The sequence below is a fragment of the Haliaeetus albicilla genome, chromosome Z, assembly GCF_947461875.1.
Source record: "Haliaeetus albicilla chromosome Z, bHalAlb1.1, whole genome shotgun sequence".
NCBI classification, from domain to species: domain Eukaryota; kingdom Metazoa; phylum Chordata; class Aves; order Accipitriformes; family Accipitridae; genus Haliaeetus; species Haliaeetus albicilla.
The window spans coordinates 12807186-12833613 of record NC_091516.1 but is presented as its reverse complement, the minus strand read 5'-3'; the positions used below and the strand labels follow the sequence as shown (position 1 = coordinate 12833613).

General features: G+C 37.5%; 1 protein-coding gene across 1 annotated transcript in view; it reads right to left on the bottom strand.

Annotated features, from left to right (window-relative positions):
* DMGDH (dimethylglycine dehydrogenase) overlaps positions 1-26428 on the bottom strand; it is a 47026-nt gene that overhangs the window by 16432 nt on the left and 4166 nt on the right. Inside the window, exons 3-12 of the mRNA XM_069777143.1 lie at positions 21276-21374; positions 19824-19988; positions 19160-19364; positions 12187-12435; positions 10729-10927; positions 5839-6008; positions 5532-5685; positions 4610-4775; positions 1863-1993; positions 205-422 (exon numbers count right to left, since the gene is read on the bottom strand). Coding sequence (XP_069633244.1) covers positions 205-422; positions 1863-1993; positions 4610-4775; positions 5532-5685; positions 5839-6008; positions 10729-10927; positions 12187-12435; positions 19160-19364; positions 19824-19988; positions 21276-21374 — 1756 coding nt within the window. The remainder of the gene's footprint in view (positions 1-204; positions 423-1862; positions 1994-4609; positions 4776-5531; positions 5686-5838; positions 6009-10728; positions 10928-12186; positions 12436-19159; positions 19365-19823; positions 19989-21275; positions 21375-26428) is intronic.

Below are 26428 nucleotides of genomic sequence, written 5' to 3'. Positions count from 1 at the left end.
GTCTTGGAAAATTCGGCACAGACCCTGACCATATCACATTTTAAAATCAATGTACTGTGTTTCCTCACACATTTATATATAAAATTTAATGAACCCATTGCTTATGAATACATGATGAGATTTATTTTTCAACATACTTTTAATTACACTTATTATTTTTTTCATTGTCTCTTTCCATAAGAGTCTGTTTTCTCTACTGCTTACCTGTGTATGATATCCTAATGGCAGTAACAGTAATATCAGAAAGTTTCAGATGTCTAGACTGGAGAAACTTAAATGAACCATCACTCAGATCCTCATTTGTCAACTTCTGGAGGACCTGTCGTGCATACGGACCCGCTACACCAAGTACTCCCATCTCATCTGTCATGTTTTCTATTTCAACTTTGTATCCACCTCTCATTACCTTGTCTTCTATCCATCTGCACATAAAACACAACATTGTTTTTTTTTAAATGAAAAATAACTGATTTACATAAAATTTAAAAAGGAATAATTTTTTGTTAGTGCTTATCTTCCCAGCAGCTGCCAGTCCCACACCTTTGCAAAACCAATGAAGTATGTGCCACATTATACAGTCAAATCCATCATTGAGGCTAAACAGTGTTTTCTGATGAGATACTGATATAGGAACACAAGCATCTGGGATTCAACCAGGAAAGGGGAGAATTTAAATGGGTGGAACAGTATTTGCAAGATAAGAGAAAGAAGTTATCTCACAGGACTGAACACAGATTTGCCTTTGGATACAGACTGTGTTAATAAAAAGTCAACATACAGCAAGAGTAAGCAATAAACACAATGACCATAAGAAATCTCCAAATAAATTCCTGTGTCAACAGAAATGTACAACCAGGTTTCTTTCTTCCTGAATACAGTATTTAAAGTATTGGCAGGAAGTTCAGTTTTGATTTAATCAAAACCATCAGCTGCGTATTGTCTTTCAGGAAGCTCACAAAATAAATGAAATGAATGTATTTTAAAAATCTTATGAAGTACTACTTTGTTAAGCAGTGTTAAAAGATCTCAGGCACAGGGGAGTACCAAACAGGACTGTACAAATTTTGTAGAAGTAAATGCATTAGATCTGGTTCTGCCATTTGGTTCCCGAATGTGACAATGGTCCTACTGATTCCCATGGGACTATAATAAAACAGTACATTATTCATTGCGCATTGGGGTAGCAAATTTCAGTCTTTTATGTGTTGATTCATTTTGAATAACTGATTTGTCAGCAATCTCCAGTAATAAAAAATATTTTCCTCAGTATGTATGTACAGCCACTAATAGCACTAGAAATGTCACTTCCAATGCTCATCTAGAAAAGCATTTTAATGAAGTAATCCTGCAACTGCTTCTACTTTCTTTCTTTCCGTTGTTTTGCTTTGTGATGCCAGAGCCCAAACCAGAAGACATTATCACAGTGTCAGGAAGAATGCACTACCCATCTGTATTGGCCAGGTCAGTGCCTCTGGGGTCATCCATGTTTAAAGCCAATTTTCTTCTTTGCGCAAGACAAAACACTAGAAAAGAACAACCGTGCTGTGTTCCATCATGCAATGCCAAACACAAACAGGGTCAACAACAAAACAGGAACTACCTCCATTAAAGTATATTGCATAACTATCAGTAAATTCTCCATCTCTTTACATCAGCAATAATCCAATATGCAACTGCTTATACTTCAGGATTCAAGTCAACCACATTTCTAAGAAACCACAATCAATAAATAAGTAGAATTCTCGTGAACTTAGTGAAACGTTTGTTGAGTAATAATTAAGAATTTGGCACTTAGTAAAAAGGTTTCTATATTAATGTCACTGTATATCACTATGTACTTACTGTATCAAAAATAAACTAACCTCAGATCATGGAGTTCTGACCCCGAGCCAGTTACAAGCATAAATTCTCTAGGATACAGTTGAGAGACTGTTAGCTCAGCATAAACTTTTCCTCTCGGTGTTAACATATGGCTTATATTTGTGGAACCCACCTACAGAGTAAAATTTGCAATTATTAAGAATGCAAAAAAAACCTTTTGAATTCTTGAACTTTATGAAATGTATGGAAATATATCTTCACTACAAAAAAAAAAATATTTATGTTTGTTCTGCTGTGCTGTAATAGGAGTGGACAGATACACAATTGGCCAAACTTAAGCTTTTTGTAGAAAAAAATTGAAATTTTCAAAGATAATGTAAATCAAGACCTTTATAAATATTTAATTGTGTATTAGACAAGGCATTCTTAAGCAACCTTTGATTTAGGAATGCATTTTCAGTGCAAATTCAATCAATTTTAGTTTGTTCTCTGAGCATCAGAATAAAAAATTCTACATATGTTATTGACATAAATATTCTTTTTCAATCATGTAAATAAGGCTTTCAGATCCCAAAAGGATAACATATACTTTGCCCCTTACTTTAAGGAAATAAATACCAAGTTGGCTCATGCTTTTGTGGCCCTGATTTATGTATGCTTTTATATTTTATATAGTTGCTGACTATCAATCTACATCTCTGTACCTTTGAATCAGGTTCTGTGTAAAAATGTGATCTCTAGAGGCAAAATTTCAAGTAACAGTTACCTAGCTGTAACCATAAAACATATACATGTTCATATAGATATTATCCATAGAAACAGAAGTATGAATGTGCCATAGCTGTTGTGCTGGTCTGGTTCCAGAGGCAGAATTTAGTCTCTCTTATTTTGTTCTGCTTTCATAAGAACCTTGTCAATCAGTCCAGATTCCAGACAACAAATGGAAAAAGGACAAATATTGCAAGTATTAACATTCTTTTGCAAGGTCATATTACATTAATATAGTTACTGGGATATTACAGGCACATAGTTGAATTTTCAGGCTCTGATGCTAGTCACAGTCGACCTGGTTGTGATACAAGTATATCTCCAGAAACTTCACTGAATTATTTTATAATGCAGACAAGCATGAATGGTACCAAAAATCAGACAGCTTAAATAACCAACTGTTGTGAATGCTGGGTTTTTAAGTGGATTCATAAGCTTTCTTTTTCCCCTTAGCAACACTGATTGAACTCCATAAAGAGCACTCACTTTGTTCTCATAATTTCTTGTTTAATCTTGCTTTCCCTCTACCACATAAATATATATTCAGCAAGTGTTATCCATGCCCCCTAATGACACAGTTACCCCACCTCTACACCAAGCTAGAAGGAAGACAAACTTTTAATCTATATTGCTATCACAAAATTAATACATTAAAAAAAAAAAAAAGACTACATGGTAATTCAGGTTTTTCGTTCTCCTAAACCAATAGGATACCATTCTTGCATACAGCCTTCCTATTCAGTTGGCTCTGACCTCTGAGAAGTTATTTACCTTCATAACTATAGTCTCAGTGTACTTACTGTTTTCCTATGCTCCCTCCCTCTGGTGTCTGAAGCAGCTAAAACCATCACCTACAGCAAAAACTTAATGAAAGCCTGTGCTGAAATGAGCAAACCCTGTGTCTGTAGCACTTCAGAACGGAACAATCTGCTTGCTGGAGGTGTATCTCTGAAGTTAAAGACACTACATGAGGGTGGTTGACAAAGCAGGAAGATAAAGGGACTCATGGAGCAGTACCATAAACTGAAGATCAAGAATAAGAAATCAGGGGTAGTTTGTCACAGTATGCCATTTTTGAAAACAGGATCATATTCTGAGGATCTGTGAGAAGCCACACATGTGGAGAAAGGACAGGTGTGAGCTGAAAGCTGAATATCCTAATTATTTGCAACCCTGCCTGCTCCAGGCAGCCAGCTGTAAAACAGAGTCATTATGAGGGGGTGGAAAACAAGCATGGGTCACATTTGAAAAAAAAACCAAACCCAACCAAAACCAAAACAACAACACCCCCCCCAAACCCCAAATAACACACCATCCCCCCCCAAAAAAACAAAAAAAACCCCAAACCAAAACAAACAAACAAAATGTTTCCTTGGGCATCCAGGAAGAATACAACATCCAGCTATGGTCAGGCAAGAGCACCTTCCACTGCTCTGCTCTGCTGCCTGAAGCTGCCACAGTACAGCACAGTTTTAAGCAGGCAGCTGCCAAGCTATTCTACTATTTACTACTGTAAAAGAATTCCAGGTGAGATTCACTTGGACCTCTTCAGACAAAGATTTGAAACACAGGAGGTTCTGCCTGAACATAAGGAAACACTTTTTTACTGTAGAGGTGGTTAGGCACAGAAACAGGTTGCCCAGAAAGCTGGTGGATTCTCCATCCTTGGAGATACCCAAAAGCCATCTGGACATAGTCCTAGGCAACGAGTTCCAGGTGACCTACTTGAGCAGGGTGTTGGACAAGATGACCTCCAGAGGTCCCTTCCAACCTCAACCATTCTATGATTCAATGATCTGTGCCAAAAGGTACTTCTACTTGGGACTGCTTTAATATAAACTCCACTATTTGTGCTCTTAACCAAGTGAAAAACATCTCCTCACACAGCAATTTCTCCAAAGTATCTGAGTGTTTGGTATCTGAAAGATACAGCAATAATATTATGTTTCATTTTCCATTTCTGAAACAGATCTTGTTTGTCAAAATCCTACATTAAAACAGTTATCACTGTCCCATTTACCTTTGGAACAACATTTGCAAATAGATGATCCAGCAGCTTAACAGAATCTGTGCCTTTTACTTTAAACTTGCCAAATGGTGACAGGTCAATCACACCGACTTTTTCCATAACCTGTTTGTACTCACGACCCACAGGGTCAAACCAATTTGTGCGCCGAAAACTGGGTCTGAAACAGAGCATTTACACACATAAAACACAATTTGGAAATTTTGTGCTCTTTTCAGCAAAAGGTAGTCTTCAGTTTCTTCAGTTTAATAATCATTCAAAAGAGATAGACTTTCCTAATTGTAGGTAGCTTACCCAATATTTTCCTTGGTCTAACATAGCTTAATTATTAAAATCCTTTAACAACAGAGAAAGATATGGGTGATATTTTATCAACCATTTTGCATGATAAACTGTGAACTGTTCAAATGTTAGAAGAAGTAGTAGTCTGTTGTGTAAATTTACAGCATACTTTGTTGCTGAATCATTTATTTGAGTTTAAGGTGTCCAAGGCTTTATTTCTGAATAGCAAAGTGTGTCTCTATTCCTTTATGAGCCTCATTTAGATTGGGACTCCAGTATCCTTGTGAAAAACATTTATTTGCTGGATGCGCCCTGATGCAAGCAGGTAACTAGGTGGGCAGGCACTGAGAAGAAAAAAAAAAAGAAAGGAGGATTGGACTTCTCCTTTCCTGAGAATTATACGGAGAGGAACGAGCTTTTTGAAATGTTTTGAAATGTCTGCATTATCAGAATGAAATGGATTCTAAACTACGGAAAAAAAAAGAATGGAAGATCTACCTAATAGATACCATTAGCCAAAATGAATAATAAGTGTATGCTTCTCATTAAATTTAACTCAGCTGGCCCTTGCTATTATGACAATTTGTCTCGGGGGGGGGGTGTGTGTGTGTTGTGTGTGTAATCTTTCATTTACTTGTATCCAGTCTCATCTCCAGGTTTGTAGAACCAATGAGGTTGCTCCCATCCCGCATGAAAGCCCATCGAACATTTTGACTTCAGCAAATCATACAGACCACTGGTTCTCTCTGTTGGTCTCCCAGCAAATCTTTCTTCTTTAGGGTAACCAACTAAAGGGGAAAAAAAAAACCCAAACCAAAAACTACAGCATACTAAGGTCATCACCAAGATAGAACACATGTATATAGACAGAGAAATCTAGAGGCAGGCTTTGCTGGAATCCATTTTCAGGATATAAACATATTTTAAAAAAACCTTCTTACCAATGTTATTAAAACCGTAAGATTCTCTTGCTTTGGCTGCTGTATATTCTGTGGTGGTCCACTTTCCATAGCGGTTGGGATCTAATTCTATCAGGTCAAATAGAGGTTCCCCCTCAAGGATCCAGTCACTGAGGTACTTTCCTATGCCACCAGCATGTATAATGCCATACCTTAAAAACAGGAAAAAGTCCTGCAGTGCCAAGTCTTTTTTGTTTTGTTTTGTTTTAAAATCAGTACTAGCATATACTACTAATACAACCCCTAAAGTACTTAAAAATTTTCCCTCTGTTTTGTTTGTTTGTTCTATTTTGTCTTGTTTTCCAAGTTTACATACTTTATTGACAGATAGTTTTACTGTCCCACTGTCAGCAGCAGAACTCCATTGCTAACGTACAGCAGTTGTGGTGCTTGAGATTACAGCAAGCTCTTTCTTTCTCTAAAGCTCAGAATTTAACAATCTTTTCCAGGGACATTAGAACTCTCTAACAATTAATACTAAAGAAAGTTCTCAAACATCTGATATCCATTAAATATACTTTCTAGTCATAGAATACCTCTTCTTTTTCAATCAGGTTTGATTAAACCAGACTCAGAATTGAAAACCAGACTTAAACATTCTAGCAACTACAGTAAGTATTTACATTACAGTGACAAGAGCAACAGCAGCAGAAGTCAGGAGACAACATGACCAAGATAGCTTTAAAGAAGTTAAATACCAGCAGTACTTTTTATATTGCTCCACAGAAAATCAGGGAATGTAGAGGCACTGGGGACAAAAATAGAAGACTTGTTTGCAGCGGTGTCAGAGTTTGAGAGCTGCCTTTTCTCACCTGATTTACCTTCTCTGTTCTCCACTACAACTACAAAAAGAACTGGTTCCAGAAAGCTTATGCTAACAGAATAAACATGTAGAGATTTTCTGCTACCAATCTGTAGGAAAAGCCTGTCCTGAGGCTTTTATGTGAGTGTCCACACTCATATAATGAGTGTGTAAAGGATCAGACTGTAGAGAACTCTTGTTAGAAACCTACATTAAAGGAACCACACTAGACAGCAAAAGTAGATGCTCAAAAAAGTTAGAAACTGATAGATATAAGGTTTCCTCACTTAAACATTTTGTACATAATTCTAACTTCCAAAATGCTTAACATCTTGACATCCATAGGGAAAAAGCTGTGTGTGAAATGTGCTCCTGTAAGATACTTGAACTGGACAACTGGGGACAAGGAACTTTGTCGTGCTGCCACATGTGTATGTCGCTACTCAGTCTACATATGACCAAACAGTACAGTGTAATGCTAAATTACAGGCACCTCAGATTTGACACTGAAATGTTTAATGACAATAATTATTAATACCAAATGATTTTAAACTTTTTTTATTTTAATACCTCTGTGAATTAGTTTGCTATATCTAAAAAAAAAAAAAATAGTGTCAAAATAGGTTTCTTTCTAGGGAGATGTGAAAATAAATTCTTAATTATTTGTGAAATGCTCCAATAAGCACAACAGAAAAATCCTTGAAGAAATAGTGAGTCTGTCCAAAACGAAGTTTAGATTAGCATGCATCAGTTAAGCCACAGACACTCACACTGAATAGTGAAGCTAAAAAAAACCTGAATTGCTGCTCATCAACTTTGCATTCTGAATACTATGTCCTCAATTAAATAGGCAAGGATCTCATGGAAAAAATAATGATGTGATCATTTAATTCTAATGCATATGCATAAGAAGATTTAATTCAGATTACACAGACAACTTAGTTCTGGCACTTGTAGAATGCCTGACTTCGTACTATTCATTAGATTACTTTGATGTAGTGGGGTTTTATCTGTTATTTATTTATTTATTTAAATAAAACAGAAATCTCAGACAGCTGAGTACATGAAGTAATTCTGCCAAACACACTCCTTTAGGCTGTTCAGCAGAAATCTTCAGACTCTCAGCACAAGCTTCTATTACCACAGCTGATGCAGTAAGGATGAGTGCTTGTAAACTGCTACTCTGCAAGTACTGCAGAAGATTTAGCTGTTGCTGGTGTTAATTTAACTGGGCAGCTCTTGGTTATTCACAGGTGTAAGTTTTGTGACCATGGCTACAATGCCTTCAAGAACAGCTCCAGAAGTTTTAGCCAGTTTAAGTCTCCCTACACATCCACTGTAGCCAAAAGCACCCCGAAACACAGCACGGAGACCACTGCATGACTGGGGGTGGCAACAGACCAAATACAATGAGGTTTTTTAGCTTCAGCTGAAGACTGCTGAGCTGATGGCAGGGCAACCCCGGGAGAAAGAGCCCAGGAGGCCGCCCTGCGATGTGGAGTTGCTACTCCAGGTACAGGACTGCAGCTCGGCTGAGTGGTCTCTGCACAGCTTTGCAGCACTGCCTCTGCGCAACCAGTTGATTTTGGTGCTCCTAGCTGGGCCTACATTATCAGAGATTTTACATCACACAGGGTGCCCAAATCCCTCATTACCTTAGATAATGAGGAACTGACTGTATTAACGCATCTACTGCAGTTCTGCTATACAAGAATGAAACACATGCTGTGCAGGGATAGGATATTACTAGTAGCTGTAAAGAGTGGTACAGTTTAAGAATCTCAGTCTTCATATGACGATTTAGAGAAAATTTCCTTAATAAACACAAACTGCCCCCCTCTGTTTTTCTTCTCTCCTTCCAGTCTCTGCCAGATTATCTTCCCTATTGCCCCTGTCCTATTCTTGTGTCTTACTTGTTTATGAGCCCTTTCTTCTCACTATTTTTTTACCCATTCCATTCCTTTTTCCTAGGAAATCTGAGTCCCTGCACATCATGCTCCCTTTTCTAGTGTCTTTGTCCCAGGTTTAGTCATTTTTCTATCCCATTTCTGCAGGAAAACTCCTGTTCAGTCTCTGGCTGTGGAATACTACTGTAGATAGAATGCAGGAATCCTAGTGCAAGATGTAGTGAGTCTCTATTAAGTGTTTATGAGCTGTAACATTTATAAAAGATTGTGACCAGGCCTCAGCAATAGATTTTGTGAAGAATGACAAAAACACATATCTTTGGGAGAAAGTTCACTTCTGCCAAATGTTAAATTCATTCTCAGAAAACAGGGTGATTACAGATTTTCAAAAGAAAGACTTCACCCTAATAAACTTAACACAGCAAAACAACATACCTTCCAATAATCTCATTTGTTGGAGTGGTTACACTGCTTTGACTTAAACTTTTCTGATTAAAATTCTAGCCTACTCTTGTTAACATTTTCAAAGCTATAAGTAACTGAAAATGGGAAGCATTGAGCAACCTTAATAATAAACAGTGCTACAAGCTCTGCTCACTATACTTGCTAACTTCTTTGCACATTAAAATGCCTAGCAAGCTGCTAACTTTAGATAATAAAAATCCTCTAAACTAACAGCACTAAGTCCTCTGTCACAATGTCCCTACCAGTTGACTATGAGATAAGGATTTGCCAATGCACACAAAAAATTACAACACTGGTGGAAACACTGCAGTGACCCACAAGCATAGAACGGAGAGTCAAAAGTCCCTGAAAAGCAGAAAAAGCAATCCAATGACAGCAACATAATTGCAACCTGTGTCTAAACATTTAGAGATTAGTCATATTCCTGAAATCAGTTGTTTAAAGAAACTTAAACATATAACACTGGTCTTCAGTTTTTCCTATATGGAACTTTGAAGCTACTCCCATTGACACCAGTGAAGGAATACAGGCTCCAAAACCGGGCAGCAGAGTAATGAACTTAAACAGTCTTTTTGGTGAACAAGGACTAGGCAAACCACTTTTGTAACTAAGTTTTGCAAATATTACTAGAAGATAATTTTTTTTTTTTAAATCCAAGCAGCAAAGGTGAATACCTTTCACAATGAATCATTGCAAAATTACCAAACCTTTTTATTTTGAGGACCTCGGAAAGCACGTTAGTGATATTGCCTTATCTAATGATCTGAGGGTTTGTTTGGTTTGGATTGAAAGAAAACTGGAAAAAGCTGAGCTGGATTTTGAACAGCAAATTAGGCAATTGGAAAAACAATGTAAACAGAATGTGTTCAATAACATGTGCCTGGAATTGTATTCAGTTCATTCTATCCATCTTGAATAAATGGTCAAACTAAGACAATTAAAGAGAAATCAGTAAGAGTTTTACCACTGACTTCAGTGCAGCCAGAGTATGTAAGATGTAAATCACACTCAGAGAAAATACCATAATGGGCAGGAGAATGACACCAATAAAACCCTCATTCCTGTTGTCACATTGCCCTCTTCATTTGCTTTCCTCTAACACCCAGCAATGTAATTTTTCAGCTCAACCTTCAACAGTCAGAACCATTACTGTGTTTGTACCCCTAGAGCAGCCAGTCACCCAGTATGTCAGCAAAGCCTTCTGCTTAGTACGCCTTCAACTCGTCACCCAGAAGTTAATACTTCATATTAAAAGATCTCCCTGTACAACTCATTCTTGTCCAACTTCAGCGACACCCATTTCTGTGTATGCCAAAAAACTGTTGAACACAATGTAATTCAAAGCAATACATAAAATGAACTGGAAAGTGTATTGTAAAACCCAGCACTTTCATGACTCTAACTTGCTGCAGACAGTACCAAGTACTACCCATTTCTTGCTTCATAAACTGTCATGGATATTGCCCTCCAGAATAAGAGGAGGAAACAAACTAAAAAACAGTGAGAGTTATGAAGAAGAAGTAAGAGAGAAGGATTATTTTCTCTTATGTGGGTAGTGGTAATTAAGACTATTCCCAATTACATTTTACATAAAATATGTGCAAAACAACCCTCAAACCCATAAATATGTGCAAAGCTTGAGCTGACTGCCATTTTAACAGTATGACAGACAAAAGCTGTCACGAAGAATTTACTCACCCGAAACCAATAGCTACCCAGTAATTTCTGACACCCTGATGTGGTCCCACCATAGGAAGAATGTCTGGAGAATAGGTGATAGGACCCGCAATTGTGTTTACGATGTCTGCTTTTTTCAGAACAGGGACCATTTCCATAGCAGCCTCAATATGTTCCATTATTCTGTCTAAATCGGACTCAAAAAGTTCTTTTCCAAAACCTGCACAAATATTTGACTCTTATTATATACTCAATTACACTGAAAATACTTACATTTTAAATACAGTTGTGCAATCTACATATATAAAAGTTGTGCAATCTACATATATAAAAGTTATATGGAATTCATCAGTGAGTATGTTCAAGCCTTTGCCATCCTACATGACAAAAATGGCGTGCATAAATCCCTAGTTATCTGCAGGATCAAGTTTATTGTCACTGCAGTTATACTGTCCTTTATACATATTTGTTTAACCCTAAGGTCATGCAAATTCAACAATGAAGTAGAAAGGAAGTAGAGAAACACAGGAACTTCCTTCTGTGTTAAATAAGACCCACTTATTTCTCTCAGTATGCCAACAATTTGGGAAGGGGAAGAAAGATATTGCTTGTGTCAGCTTATGATTTCCATGGTGTTTAGTGAATTCCTGGATATATTTCACTCTTCAGTCTGAACCTTAAGCATTATTGAACATCATTCTGTAGAGGGACTTGACACTACTGGAGACAGTTAAGTTCAGGAAGCTGTGATAGTGCAATCCAAAGCCCGGCAATGCTGATTGCTCTTCCTTAGGAAACATGTTGTGTTTTTTTTTTTTAAAACAGCAACACTATTGACTTATTATAACCTTCTGTCTAGAAGTGAATGGAAAGCTGGAGCCTAGATATAACACAGCATTTTATGTTTTTTTTTAATAAGCAGCAGCATGACATAGTTAGGATTTTTTTGTACAAAAATTCTATACAAATTGCTAACCCTCTTGCATTTATATCCATGCATAGCATTTTGTCTAATACATTCCCTTCCTATACTTGTGTTTCTATTTGACAACCACATTATCTCTGGGGGAACAGCAAAAATCCAGAGCCCCTGTGAGTATGCTGGAAAGAACTGTAGCTTAGAAAAATCCCTATTCAATTGCAAAAGGCTACGTAACACAGATTTGGTGGCTGCATCTAATCACAACACATGGGCATGTGTTCAGAGAGCAGGGTAAGACTATGTTGTAGATGTGCATTTTGTGCCTATTTCAAATAGGCCTATTTCAAATAGGCTTTTTCTTATGTTACATTTTTATTTCTATTCACTCATCATTAGAGTTACAACTATTCTTTGAAAAAAAGTTTCTGCATTGCAATAATGCATGGCAAATATTTTCTATTTTCCATCACATAAGGCAGCATGACAGGCTGGGATTTAGACACATTAAAATGTGTGCTAGTGCTTATCAAGTTTAAAGATTTAATGTTCTTGATTACCTGGTGGGACTCCATTTGTTACCCATGAGTCCTGCAGCTTCATCTTCTCCTCGCTTTCATATGGACCAAATAAAAGACCATCCCTTTCTTGCCTTAGATAATATGATCCTTCTAAGTCACGAATCACCGGCAATTCTGTTTTTAGGGCTTTCACTTCAGGAATAGTTGATGTCACAACATACTGATGATGAACAGGTATGAGAGGGTGCTGCAGGCCAATCATCTTACCTATGTCACGGGCCCAGAAGCCTAGAGAAGACAAAAAAAACCAAAACAGAAATATTCGAACACTAATTTCAGTGAATGGAAAATAACAGTAAAACATTTGCAGGAAGCACTGAGCTTTATGGAATGTGACAAAGAAATTTTTTTCCATACTTTTAATTTTCAAATTTTTTTTCATATTATGCAGCATAATTTCCCCTCCATAATTCCATGCCCTTGTTCCTAATTATATGTCCATAGGTTATTCTAGTATACAGATATTAAAAAAATATAATTAGTAAAATATAGATCAGGCTTCTAAAAGTTCAGAAGATAATTTAATTAACAGTCCCACAAACCCCATGGCTTATTTCAGTAAAGTAGGTCTGCAATGCAGTCCTAACAAAGTCAGAGACACTTAAAAATCAGAATAAATTAGCTCACACCACAGATATTAACCTAGCCTCTTACTATCAACCAAATGAGCTAATATGCTTTCCCAAGACAGTACTCAAGTCCTAATGCCCCAATCGAGCAAGGCAGTTATTTCAGCCAGCTAACCTCAGGAATTTAAGTTCCTCTCCTCTTTCACACACATCATGTGACTCATATTAATTATGTCTTTCACATAGCAATCAATTCATTATGATGTTCATATTGGTGAGTAGTCGGTGTGCTCTCCCATAGTTGTCCAATTAGAAGTTCTGATACAGACTATTACCAGAAAATGCAAGCAACAATTTCCCTGCCTCTGAAGGCTGCTCAAACTCCTTCATGTATACTACTAGGCATAAGTTAAAAGAAGACCTAATTCTTCTCTGTTAAGGTTAACCTGGTAAGACACATTCACTTAGTGAGGTACCAGTGTCAAAGTCTAGGAGTGGAAGCCACTTAACTGCCAAACTTATTAGTTTAGGCTCTGCATCATGGCTCACATCTGCTGTGAGGTTGGAACACATAGACCTGGAATCAGACAGATAAAATTGACTGGGATGGCAGCTGCTCTAAGCAGCTTGGAATATCCCTCAGCCCCACTCTCCTGACTCTGGATCAGGGAGCAGAGGTCTCAGACGTGGGAATGAAGGGGGAAAATCTAATGAAGCAGGAGTGTCAGGGGAGTCTGGGAGTGAGGGTTGGGGGAAGGCAAAATGGGAGAGGAGGAAGACATACCAGGGCCTTCCAAATAAAAGGCTGTGTGCCATATGGCACACAGGGAAAGAAGGGGGGTCAGCCTGGTTCCTGTGTAACCAGCTGACTCCAAACTGTTTATGAAAAGTATCTCAGCAAGATTGGCTACCTAAGGTAGCTGCTCCTTCCCCTGAGACTTACACTCATGTTGCCCAGCTTAACATAGAACTTTTCTTCCTTTTTGCTGCCTACTTGTCTTACCCAAACGCTCCTAACTCTCTCTTCAGTTCCATGCTCTCCAAGATCTGGTCAAAATTTAGCTCTGAGGGCCCTGAGGGCACTAACAGGCATTCATGATCCTGAACAGCCTCACCTGGGACCTCCACCCACGCCCCTGCCCACAGGCCCAGGAGCCCCATTTCAGGTCAGCGCAGGGCCTTCAAACCTGCCTGAGCTGGATTGATTGTAGGTGTGCCTGTTTACAGCTCTGTCACAACCATGCCTGCGCCTGGCCATGGACCTCATTGATCCAGACCCTGATCCGTGGACTACTTCCCAGATTGACCTCAGGCCAGTCTTGTCTGTACGGTCCTGCCTGTTGATCAGTGGGCAGTATCTGACCCTGGTTACCATCACAAGACCTCTTCCTGACCTGTGGATCAACCTCCTGGCTTGGCCTCAGCCTGGCTTCATCACTGTGCGTCTGCCTGTGCCTCAAGCCGCAAGCCTGTCTGGAGACCTGGACAGTGGGCTGGCCCCAGCTGCTGGTTCTGGGCCTGCCCTGCTCCCTCCCTTGTGGCCTGCAGGACGGAGCCCTTCCTCAAGGCTTGGCTCCTGCCCTGCCAGCCTTTTTACCAAGCTTGGCTCCCTGTCCTGTGGGGAGCAGGTGGCGTGCGCTGCTTGCTGACACTGACTTGGGAATACATCTTCTCACCTCTGGCGTGGCCTAAAGCCAGGGCAATTAGGAAAGTTGAGTTGGGCTGTGCTGGCCTTGTGCCATTCCCCCACACCAGGAGGGCTGTCAGTCTCTTACTTAATACTACCAACCAGCCTCAGGCTCTAACACCCACAGTTTTTAAAAATGCAGATTTTCCAAGGAAAATGTTTTCTGTGGTGACTCACTTGACAATTGCTGACAGCCAGCTAAAGCAAGGGAGCAGGAAATCCAGGATCATGGTAGAGAGATCTGTTCAGTTAAAAGTCCCTGCCCAGTAAATACTAAAACCCAGTATCTGTTGTTCTGCATTTATCATAGATAAGGCTTTTGCTTCTTAATGGCATCCTCACCACTTGGAGACTCACTGACAGAACACTTGTTAAGTCAGTTAAATTGGGTCAGGGAAGTTCATGCCACAGTCATACAGTGAGTGATCCAAAACATCCTTTAAGGCTACTGAAACCTGATTTATGCTTCCTTATACAAAAACAAACCAAACAAAAAATTCTAATAAAGTTGAATTAGTAGAACGTCTGCAAGGGTTTCCTCCATTACACATGGCAAATACAAATGTGGGTTTAAATGGAGGCTAACAATCTTCAGGGAACTTCTTTTCATTTGGGCATTTCCATGTCACCTACAAAGAAAACTATTTTAAGGTAAGGTCAGCTAATGATCCACAGAGGAGAAGGAAAGGTGAAGTAGCAGAAAATTCCATCTCTAGTATCATGCACTGTTTTCCTGCCAAAATTGCTTGGACTTAAAGAAATATTTGGAAAAGAAATAATGCTCTAGGAATGTGCTTCTAATAAATTCACTGTTTTGCTTACTCATTAAAACAGAATCAGTGGGAAAATTTAGAAAGCAAGCATATTCAAGCTCTTCAAAGACAATAAAAATGGTGGACTTAATTTTAGGTCTCTGAAACTTAACTTTGTTTCTTTCAGAATAATATTAAATTTCTTAGCCTTTAAGTTTGCAGAAGTACATTACAAACACAGCTGATTTTAAATTGCTTTTGAATTAAAGGCAAATAGTTTAGGTTTGCTCAAAATAAAATCTTAAATATTGTACTTCTAAAAAAAAAGTCACACGATAAGTGCTTATTTAATTGCACAGAATAACAACAGCTGACATTCACTAAATGATAAATATTGCAGTTTCTTTGTTTAAAGTTTTTGAACCATGTGCAAAAGCTATTACAAACAAAAAAATGGCAAAAGGAAGAATATGTTCTCTGATACGACATTCTAATTGGAAGCAGATGTCATGTCCTATCACACATCATAGACATAAAAGAAGGAATGAATTGTATCTCTAGGACATTTGTGAAGATTAAATTGTAGAGATTGCAAATATCTGATGCTGAAACATTTAGTGGTGGTTTTACTTAGCATATCTGCTGAACTATGTAATCTATCTCTTGTTTTTAAAAAAGAAAATCTTCCATCACTGCCTATAATGGTTGTATATAGAGTATGTACATGCCTGCCAGTGTGTGCTTATATACATGCACATACTGTATATATAAACTAAATTAACTATTTTTGCAGACTTTAATCAAACATTCCATTATAAATAGGCTGCAAATCACTTCAGCAGGCTCAGTACCAGTTAGTTCATGTCAGGGATTATTTATTAGGCATCTGCTTTCTTCCCAAATGGAAAGCTCACATAAGGAACAGCTAAAGATTGGTTGAAACTAGTTTGTTCCAGCTCTACAGCAGATGTCAGTTGGGGGACAAGGGGGAAAGAGAATGTGGAGAGCCTTCTGATATATTTTCCTCTGATCATATTGCAACATGAGCCTAAAATATGAGCTCTCAATTATACTAGTTATGATCGGTAGTGGAATGAGGCAAGGCTGAGAAGAAGAATGAATGTTAGCTGAGAGAACATTTATAAGAGATATGTGTTTTACAGTATTGATTTCACATCCTTAGCCAGAACGTTAAGCAGTATGTGCTTCAAACGTTCATTTCGGCTGAACAGTTAACTACACAAGAGAATTGACTAAATATATTGTTGGTTTAATAATTTATTAAATAATTAAAAAAGACTTATGAAAATTTCACAAGGGTGCATTCTAATTTTTGCAAATAAACTTTGAAAAGCATTTTATAGAAAACTGCCTAATGTGAACTTGATATATAAGCCAAAGAAAGATAACTACACTACAAACACATAAGGAAATTACTACATCTGTGATACTTCATCCATATGATGCAAAGCCAATAGTTAGGAATAATGAGTGCATAGAAGTTTGCGGCCTAAATAAGAAGCCTGATTGCCAAAAGAGCTGCCTTTCCATTCCATAATCTTGGACCACTCCCAGACCAATATAACCATACTGTGTAACAAATGACATAAGAATCCTATTAGTAAGAGAGCTTGTGATTTTGTAACTGAATGCTGTCCCATAATTCATGCCTGAAAGCCATGAACTCACAGTCCAAAGTCAATCAAATATTGATGCCTCTCATCTTCTAAGTGCTTGACTTTGTGGTCTAAGTAAATTCTTTTAATTTGGTTTCCCTGTTTGTGTGGTTGTTTGCTTTCTAAAAAACATACTCTTTCTCTCCAAAATGTCATTATGTGGCACTCATGACCATGCTTAAAACCTCAAGGTGAACTTTTTCAGATCCCTGCTATTTTAGCTAGGCTCATCACAATAGCAGGTTATCACCTATGTATGGAAGGCATATGGTAAGAAAGCACACTTTTCAATGGGTTTGCCAGTTAGTCTTTACTGAAAGTTTGGAATGATCTAACACAGGACTGTCTACATCCCAGACACTGAAAGAAAGGTCACCCAGTAAAGCTCAACCTCTCAGAGTTCAGCCCCTTTTACCCCATTCCCTCCAAATTTCTCTCTATCCCAGTCTTCTCTCTTCCCCATCCCTGTTTATCCCTTACTTGCTCTTCTTTCCTGCTGTCTCAAACTTTTGAGTCCTTACTCAAAAGGTCCTTACATCCTTCTTCAGCTGTTTTGTCTCCATGTGCAAGTCAGTCTCTCTCATTTGACAAATCCTGTCCTACCTACTCCCACAGAATCATAGAATCAGTTAGGTTGGAAAAGACCTTTAAGATCATTGAGTCCAACTGTCCATTATCTCTGCCAGTCTTTCATGCTCAGACAGCTCAGGCAGCTTCAGTTTTCCAGTCTCAGTTTCACACACAACGATTCCTCATGTATCCTTCCTCATCTTTTTGTCTGAAAAGCTCCAGCTCCCATTCCTTTAATGAAATGTTAGATCCCTTTCCACTATCCTTCTCCGTGGTGTCATCCCCACTGTTGCCATGTCCACAGCCCCTTCCTGGTTTGAGCAAGTCCTCTAGGACCACGTAAGTGTTCCACTTGCTGCCAGTGCTCCCAACCCCCCTGAGGAACCTTTCCCAAGCATTTCACTGTCCCAGTCTAGTCCCCTTCCAGTCCAACTAGCTCATAATTCCAATTGTCAGCCATGGTTATTCTACCCACCAAGAAGAGTCCCTGTGTCACTGAACTTCTTCATTTTATCTGCTTTGCACTAGAAATAGATGCTTTTTTCTTTTCCACCGCACAGATGTAGAAAGGAATTTTAAAGATATATCCTTGCTCTCGATTCACTTGTCCCATCTGAGCAAGAAGAGAAAGTCCTCTTGAGCCATCACAGCTTCCTACTGAAGCCTGATTTTTCACTGAGATGGGATGTATGAAAGACTCATGCCCTAAAAATGCAGACATGACTCAGTTTGAGACAGACAGTCTGCAAAAATTTCATCCACATGGTAAATATTCAGCGTGTTTTCAAACAACTGAAAACTGAAAGTCTACTAGGAAGTAGAAGACGTGTTTCATGTAGGAGGTGCCAACAGTTTCACCAATAATATATTTTTCTATAACTTCTATAAAGCAGCATAAAAATAAGTGAAATTTAGACTGAATACAGGTTTTTAGACCTATCAACTTGTTTAGGAAAACAAACGCAAATCCAAGGGACTCTTGGCCAAAAGCTCTTTGAAGCAGAAACATCAGTTTGGTTTCTTTAACACAATGAAGAATAAAAATTGCATATGTAAATACAAGCGCCTTTGAGTTAGGTAATTTTTATTACATGAAAAAATGTATTGTTAAGCCAAGTGCATGTTTAAAATAGTACTCAAAGGGCAACAAAAATCTTCTGTTTCAAGGATATGTGGATAGAGTTAAATCTTAGAGAAAGATAATACTGAAATAGGCAGGGTTATCTTACTTGCTGCAAATCCTCAGTCTCTTTGAAAAAACAGTGAAGACATTTCTACTTCATTTGTACATCCCATCTCCCTTTCTAAGTAGCTTTCATAAGATTTTAGAGGACAATATGCATAGACAGTAGCCTCTCTTCTGCTCATCTCCGAACTAACTGTAGATGAGTAAAGATGTCTCCTACATATGCCCTAGTTCTTCTGCTACTAAAATTTAACAAGACAGTCTGACTAGTAACTGCTGGAGACAAACCGGAAAGAACTATTTTTAATGCCTAGTCAAGGACAATTAACATAAGAGCTAAATTTTCACAACACTGTAAAGTAATATGTGCAAAGTACATTTTACCACAAACCAAGTGAATGTTCAAAAACATGTATTACTTATTCCTGTAATCCACACAATTCAGTACAGATGCTCCATGTCAGCTAGTTTGTAAATCTGAAAAGTATACAAATGCTTATGTTAAATCCTACCTGCAGTATTCACAATTCTCTTTGCTTGAATTATTCCAAGTGGTGTTTCAACTTCCCATGTCCCATCTGATCGGGAGTTCAGATTAGTCACTTGGACAGGGTAATTTAACTGGGCACCGTATTTTCTGGCTCCTGCAGCCAAGGCCATAGTGAGAGAATAGGGATCAATATGACCATCTCCAGGGTTATACAGGCCAGCTAAAACCTAAGTGGAGGCAAAATACCACAAAATGAAAGAAAATAAAATTTATCAAACTTAACTAATTTTTTAAAAAACACTTTATTTCTTGAATTCAGTAAAACTTAAGGAGTCAAATCACAACAAATTTTCAAAACATAATAATAATATCAAGGCTACAGCTATCCAACTTAACAATGGTCTAAGGAAGTAAAATTGCTCAGTTCTCCCATGCAATCAAAGGTTGTGATGCTTTAATATTATAATATTATATATATATTATTATTAATACTATGCACACTGGCATATAGTATGCACTAAAATGCATGTGAGTCTGATTTTAGTTTATAATGCATCTTTTTTTAACTGAAAACCAAGAATTTCTAGTACAATTTGTATAAAGGAAACAGACCTTATGTCTACATATCTGATAGACCACTATTTAATTGAAATGGAAGTTATTTCTCATAAAATTAGGTTCTTTACCTTATCCATGTTCAATAAGGGAAATAGCTCTTGTACTTTCTCAGGTGTGATCAGGTACTGCTCTGTTGGGTGCCAACCAGCACGAGTCATTTGGTATTTGAACTCATCCACCCTAGTAGGAGTTGAAGCAATTCTGATGCTGCCAGGCTGATGAAACCCCACAGCCTAAAACAAAGAGCAGAAGTGAATTACTGAAAGAACCTTTACTTTTCTCCATAAATGAATGTTCCTATGCTATGGGAAGTCTACAGGAATTTTTTAACTAACATGACTGAAAAAAGATTCAAATAAGTTAGGCGCCCTTGAAGGAACAGGACTTAGATGTAAACTCCTAGAAAAAATAAAATTTTTAAAAAATTTATCAAATTAACTTCCTAGGTTAATACATACTATCTTCAAAACAGTTGTAGAAAGCTTTTATTGAATGTCATGATAATATTATTTTTATTAAGATTTGATTTATATTTGAATTTATGCACTCATACACTTTCAAATATAGAATCAGGTAAATCTCAAAAATAAATATATAATAGCTTCTATAAAAGTCTATCACCCGCATAATCTTCTGTTGATATACTGCAGAATATATTTAACTTACTAAGCATCTTTATTGACACAATGAATAACCACCCGCCTTTTTTGGCCTTTTTAATAAAGAAATCCTTATATAGCTGGACACTGAATGCTCACTTTCTGGTATGCACTATTTATTTCACCTTTTCTGTGTTACCTCACAGGATTTTAATATGGCTGAATAAGTCTTTTAGTGGAACTCACAAGGATAATCTGCTGTAGTATCTTATCTGGCTGAGCAGTAGAAAGAAGAAAAAAGCATTTTATTACAATTACCAAGTTTGTAGACTAGTACAGTGAGGATCATGCAATTTCTGCTGCAGCGTGAAGCAAGCATGAACTTAGTAAACGAAATCTATATGGCTGAGTGATGCCGGATAAAAAAAGATGACTCCTGTGTTGCTCTGCATACCCATTCCTTAAGTCACTAAATAAAAACACATCTCTGAAAGGGATGGGAAGAATTGCAGCAATCTTCTCAAGATCAGAGAGCATCATATCATATGATTTTTTAAGTGGACATGTTTAAAGCAGGAATGTATCATAATCAATCCATTCATTCCAGATCCTTGATGCTATTTTAACTCCTATACCAAGCTAACATTGCAGGCTCTCAGTCTGCTGAGCCTCTGAGATGTTTTATGAAAACCATTTTCTTAAACTTTAGAGGCATCTGGGAAACCATCTAAAATATTTAGTAACTAAGCACCAGACTATATCATAGGTATGCAAGCAGGAGAATATATTTCAATAAAAAGGGAGCCTTTTGATGGTCATGAACACACACATATACAACTTGTCAACTCCAAATTTTTCTGTAAGACTATTAGTAAGGTTAGTATTGACCTGAATTAACACTTTAAAGGTTAAGGAGATTACCTGTCCAGTCTCTTCTTCCAGCTTTTCATAGAGTTTGATGCTGTAAGAATGGATTTTCTTCAGGTTTATTCCAGGATGAAAATAAGTAGTTAAACCAGCCTCAAATAAGAAATAGGAACAACAACACAGAGATATGATTAGAAATGCAGTGCCTTCTTTCCCTCCTTCCAACTGTCATTCAAAAAGGATCTGTCAAGATACTGTAAAGAAAAGCAACACATGGATAGAGCCAACTGCTACAAAAATAAAAATAAAATCCTTTCCCTACTTATGGCATTCTTTTTCTCTGCACACATGTTTTTCCACCTGCCTTTTCTCATCAAATTTTTCAACCCATGATACTGCTGCAGTTGTTCGCTCCTATCATTTCCTTTCTTCCTTAAATTATTCAGTTGTCTGTTTCAAATCTTTTTGAAAAGACACACAACTTCATTCCCGATCACCTAAATCAACTGATTAACTATAAATGTCCTGTAGTAGGATCTTTTCGTTCTTGCAAATGGAGATGGGAGAGAAACCAAACCTTCACAAAGACCAGATCTTAATAAGAGTTGCTAATTCCATGGGGTATGAACAGCAGGGTGGTGGAAGTCAATATTCTTCTATTCTCAACAGTTGTCTCATGTAGCAGTTAAAGAGCAATTGCTATATTTCAGAAGTAGGTTAAGAAATTACTACATGTATTTTGCACATCATTTTATCAGGTCTGACTTTAGAAAGCTGTCAAGCCCTTTTGGGTTTATGCAAAGGTAAAATCAAGACATTACTACAGCCTGTTCTATATTTAAGGAAGCTGTTTACCTGCCTACAATAGAGACAGCTGCATCAATCTAATAACATTCATAACTACAGACATTTAGCACTTTAAAAAAGCAGAATTAAAGCACTACTGAAGTTAAGCATATGTCTTTGTATCTCCTGAGTTTCACATCTCACTAATCCTCCATATAAGACAACAGAAATGCAAAATTACCTTAGGTTTTCAATATAAGTAACTACACTGATTTAAATACTTTACATATATATAGTGCGTATTTTGCTAACTAAAATAGAACTTATTCATAGATTAAGGTTGCTTCACTTAAGGGAGCTAGATACCAGAGTCCACCTTTGAGTTCACTGCCATTCTGAGAAAAAAACAGCAGGAAATATGAAGGTGAAAATTAACACATATAGTAGAGTTTTGATATTTTCCTTCTAAGATGCCTAGTATGCATATACATTAACTAGTCTTGATTTTAACTTGCCAACTCTGTTCTGTACTACATATTTTAAGGCTTTAACTTGTAAACCTCGTGGAATAAGTGTATACATATGAATAATAAAAGCAAGATTTAGTGGTCTTTTAAGATGTATTTTAAATCAATTTAATTATGCTAAAAACCTATTAAACATTACACTTCTCTATAATTAATAGCAACATATATTGCATGAATTATATCACACATCCTCATTTTTTTAAACCATTGCCTCTTCTGACCCATCTTTCTTGGTGCAGCTTCACATTTAAGACTGGATCTTTTTCTTCAGAAACAATTAGCTTCAAATTGCTCTTAGCAAATGGCTTACACTCAGATACCATTTCCATCAAAAAACATAAATCATACTGACTGACTGAGATAACAGGTACTCAGTATCTTCAGAGCAAGAGTATGATAACTCTCTAGCATTACTAATTGTATGTCTTTACACTAGCCATGGTGTTGAAAGTTTTTCCTACCTTTCTTTGTGAGGATTTTATCTTTCTGATATCTTAAAGTTTATATATGGTATCATAGTGTACCACATGACTGAAATGCCAAAATAAACCTATGGAAAAAAGTGCAAAATTAATCATTTACCAGTATTATATTTTTCAGTTGTGCCTGTATTTTATTCATAAATTTGGCTCTATTTCCCTATGTTTGGTATTGTTCATTACCTCAACAATCTGCATTTAAAAAGTGATCACACAAATCTGTGGGAGGGAGATAAATCTACTAAAGGCCCCATTAAGCACAAAGACATGTTGGATTCAGAAAGTTCCTGGGCCAAATTAATAGTCTGGAAAAATACTGCTTGTCCTTTTCTTATTATCATATCAGATCATCATTATACTGGACACTGCTGGAGACTAGATATTTGACTAATGCATTTTTTATCTCATTTGATACATGTGCTTTTATGTTGCTGTGAACATATTTAATTTAATTGCCTCAAACTAAAACCCAGGGCTGTTTCACTGCACAATTTGTAATTAAAACTTTTTTTTTCTTAAAAAATTATACCTAAGGGACTTTTTTCTGTGTATACAGAACAAAGAATTAAATTAGGCTTTGAAATGTTTACATTTTTGTAGCCATGTGTAATAACTTGTGTAATTAATTTACTTGTACCTGCAAATTTTGTCATCTGATATTATTTTTACTGTCTTATTTTTGTAAACATTTTCTGGTGTTCTGTTGTTTTTCCAAATGTAGTAATGTATTTTCCAGATGTAGGAAAATTCCATTTTAGTGGTCACTGTTAGTAAAGTAATTTTGAACCAAATGAACCACAAGTCACTGCTAAGTTAGCTATAAAACCATAGATATTCAAGAGCATTTAATGGCAGGAATTAAATCAAAACTTCTCTCTCTGACATTTTTAAGTGAAGAAAAGAATTGTAAACACATTTGATGCTTTTTGGCTTCAGATAATGAATGTTTCTGATTTCAGGAGTGCAGCTGAGAGACAACTATAACCTGACTGGACTATATAAAAATTAAGATCATAGAATCATAAAATAATGACAATAAAACAAACAGATTGAATGGGACCTCAGGAGTTCCTTATCCAATGTCATACTCAAAGAAGGGTCAGCTACAAGATCAGACCAGGTTGCTCAAGATTTTCTCCAGCCTGGTCTTGAAAATCTCCAAGGACAAAGACTGCACTACTTCCCTGGTCAAGTATGGATCTTTGCATTTGTCCTTGTTAAATTTCATAAAGTTCCTGTCCTTCCATCCTTCCAGCCTGTCTAGGTCCCTCAGCGTGACAGCCCTGCCCTTGAGTGTATTGACTGGTCCTCCCAGTTTGGTGTCAGCTGCGACCTTGATGAGCATGTACTTCATCACCAACTCCAGATCACTGATAAAGATATTAAACAGGATGGGTCCCAGGACAGACCCCTGCAACTCTCTGCTTATTTCCAAGCGTTGGGTAGACTATGACCCATTAACCACTACCCTCTGAGCCCAACCATCCAAACAGTCTTTTAACTATCTAGTTGTCCAGCCATACAGACCATAACATCTTCAGCTGAATACATGAATATTATGGGAGACAGTGTCTAAAGTCTTGCTAAATCCTTGTCTACAAACTTGGTCATTTTATCATAGAAGGCAATCAGGTTTGGTCAGACATGATTTACACTTGGCAAATCTATGCTGCCTGTCCCCAATCACCTTTTTCCTCCTTTATGGGCCCAGATCTGAGACTTGCTCCATGATTTTCCCAAGAACCAAAGTATGACTAGCTGGCTTATAGCTCCTCTGCTTGTCCCTTTGGCTTTTCGTAAAGATGCATACATATGCCCTTCTCCAAATGTTGGCACTTCCACCGATCTCCACAGTCTTTCAAAGGTAATACATCTGTGGCCTTCCAATGCCATCAGCAGTATTCTTGGATACAGCTCATCTGGTCCAATATGTATGCATGAGTCAAGTTCTTCTAGTAATCCCTGGCTTGATCCTCATCCAGTGCTGGTATTCCTCTTCTCCTTGAACCCTGCCCAGAGCACAGAGGCCTGAGAAACCTTGTCAGTGAAAACTCAGGCAAAGAAGGCATTGAGTACTTCAGCCTTATCAGTGTACACTGTGACTAAATCACCCACCTCATTCAGCAACAGTCCCGCATTTTCCTTGTTCAGCCTCTTACTACTAATGCAGCAGTAGAACCTCTTCTTGTTGCCTTTAATGTTCCTTACAAGTCTTAACACTAGTTGGACTTTGGCTTTCCTAACACCCTGTTCACATGCCAAGGCAATTTTTCTAAATTGCCCCTTTGCAGCCTTTTACTGCTTCTACCTTCCATATATTGTGGTTTTGCTCTGGAACTCAGTCACGAGCTCCCTATCTGGCCCAGCTGGCATCCCAATGTGTCTACTTGTTTTCCTCAGTTTCAGGGTGAACCACTCTTGTGTTTAAAGGAGATTTGCTCTAGGTTTTGCTCTATTTTTGTAAGACAGAGATTTTGTTATTGTAAGGGAACATCTGTAGGTGAACATGAACAAAGAATGACCAATTTGCTATGACAATTGACACAGAGATTTTAAAGCATTTTTATAGTTGAAAGTTTTATATGTTGAAGTGTTTGTGTATCAGTTTTGCTCTATTCCAGTCTGTTTCAGATTTTATACTAATGCCATTATTAAATTAGCATTCTGGAGGAAAATGGTATTAACACTGTTATACCCTATATTCTCTCCTCCTGCAAATTTGACCAAGTTGTAGTAAGTTTTTATTTGTCTTGTGCTGTGCTGTCAGCAGCAAAATCAACTGCATGTTGCAAGAAAAGGTATCACGTAACAGAATGATATGTTAAACATTTTCTTAGAAAACACCTTTTTAAAAAGTAACAACACAAAAAATCTATTTGCTGAGTGAGTTATATCTGTCTTGTTCAGTCCCTAGGGCTTCAGTGAGATTGCAAATGATCTGACCTGCAGAATAGTACAACTTCAAGAGTTCTTAAAGCCTAAGCCTTGACCTAATTTACACACATATAATAACCACTACTTTGTCATGGTTAGATAGGTATAAAAATGAGCAGCACTTGCTCTGGTAGTTACATCTTCTTATTAACAGTAATATAAAAATGTGCACACTTTCTGTGCTGTTTTAGTAACACACATGAAAGTCAGCCAAATTTATCTCAGACCTGAGAAGTGGAAGAAAGTTTTGGCAGCAACACTAGCAAGAATATGATCTATATGAAATGTGATCCTGAGCTCTGGCAGGACTTACTGGACTGTGAAAGAGGGAAAATGTGGTATAGTACAGCAACATCTGAACCAGACTTCGAACATTTGTGGCTGCAGGCGATATACTACGTGCCATTTCACGTGCTAACTGTGTGTGTAATTTTCATCTGTATCTAGTACCATACCACTGTGAGAAAACCACTAATAAACG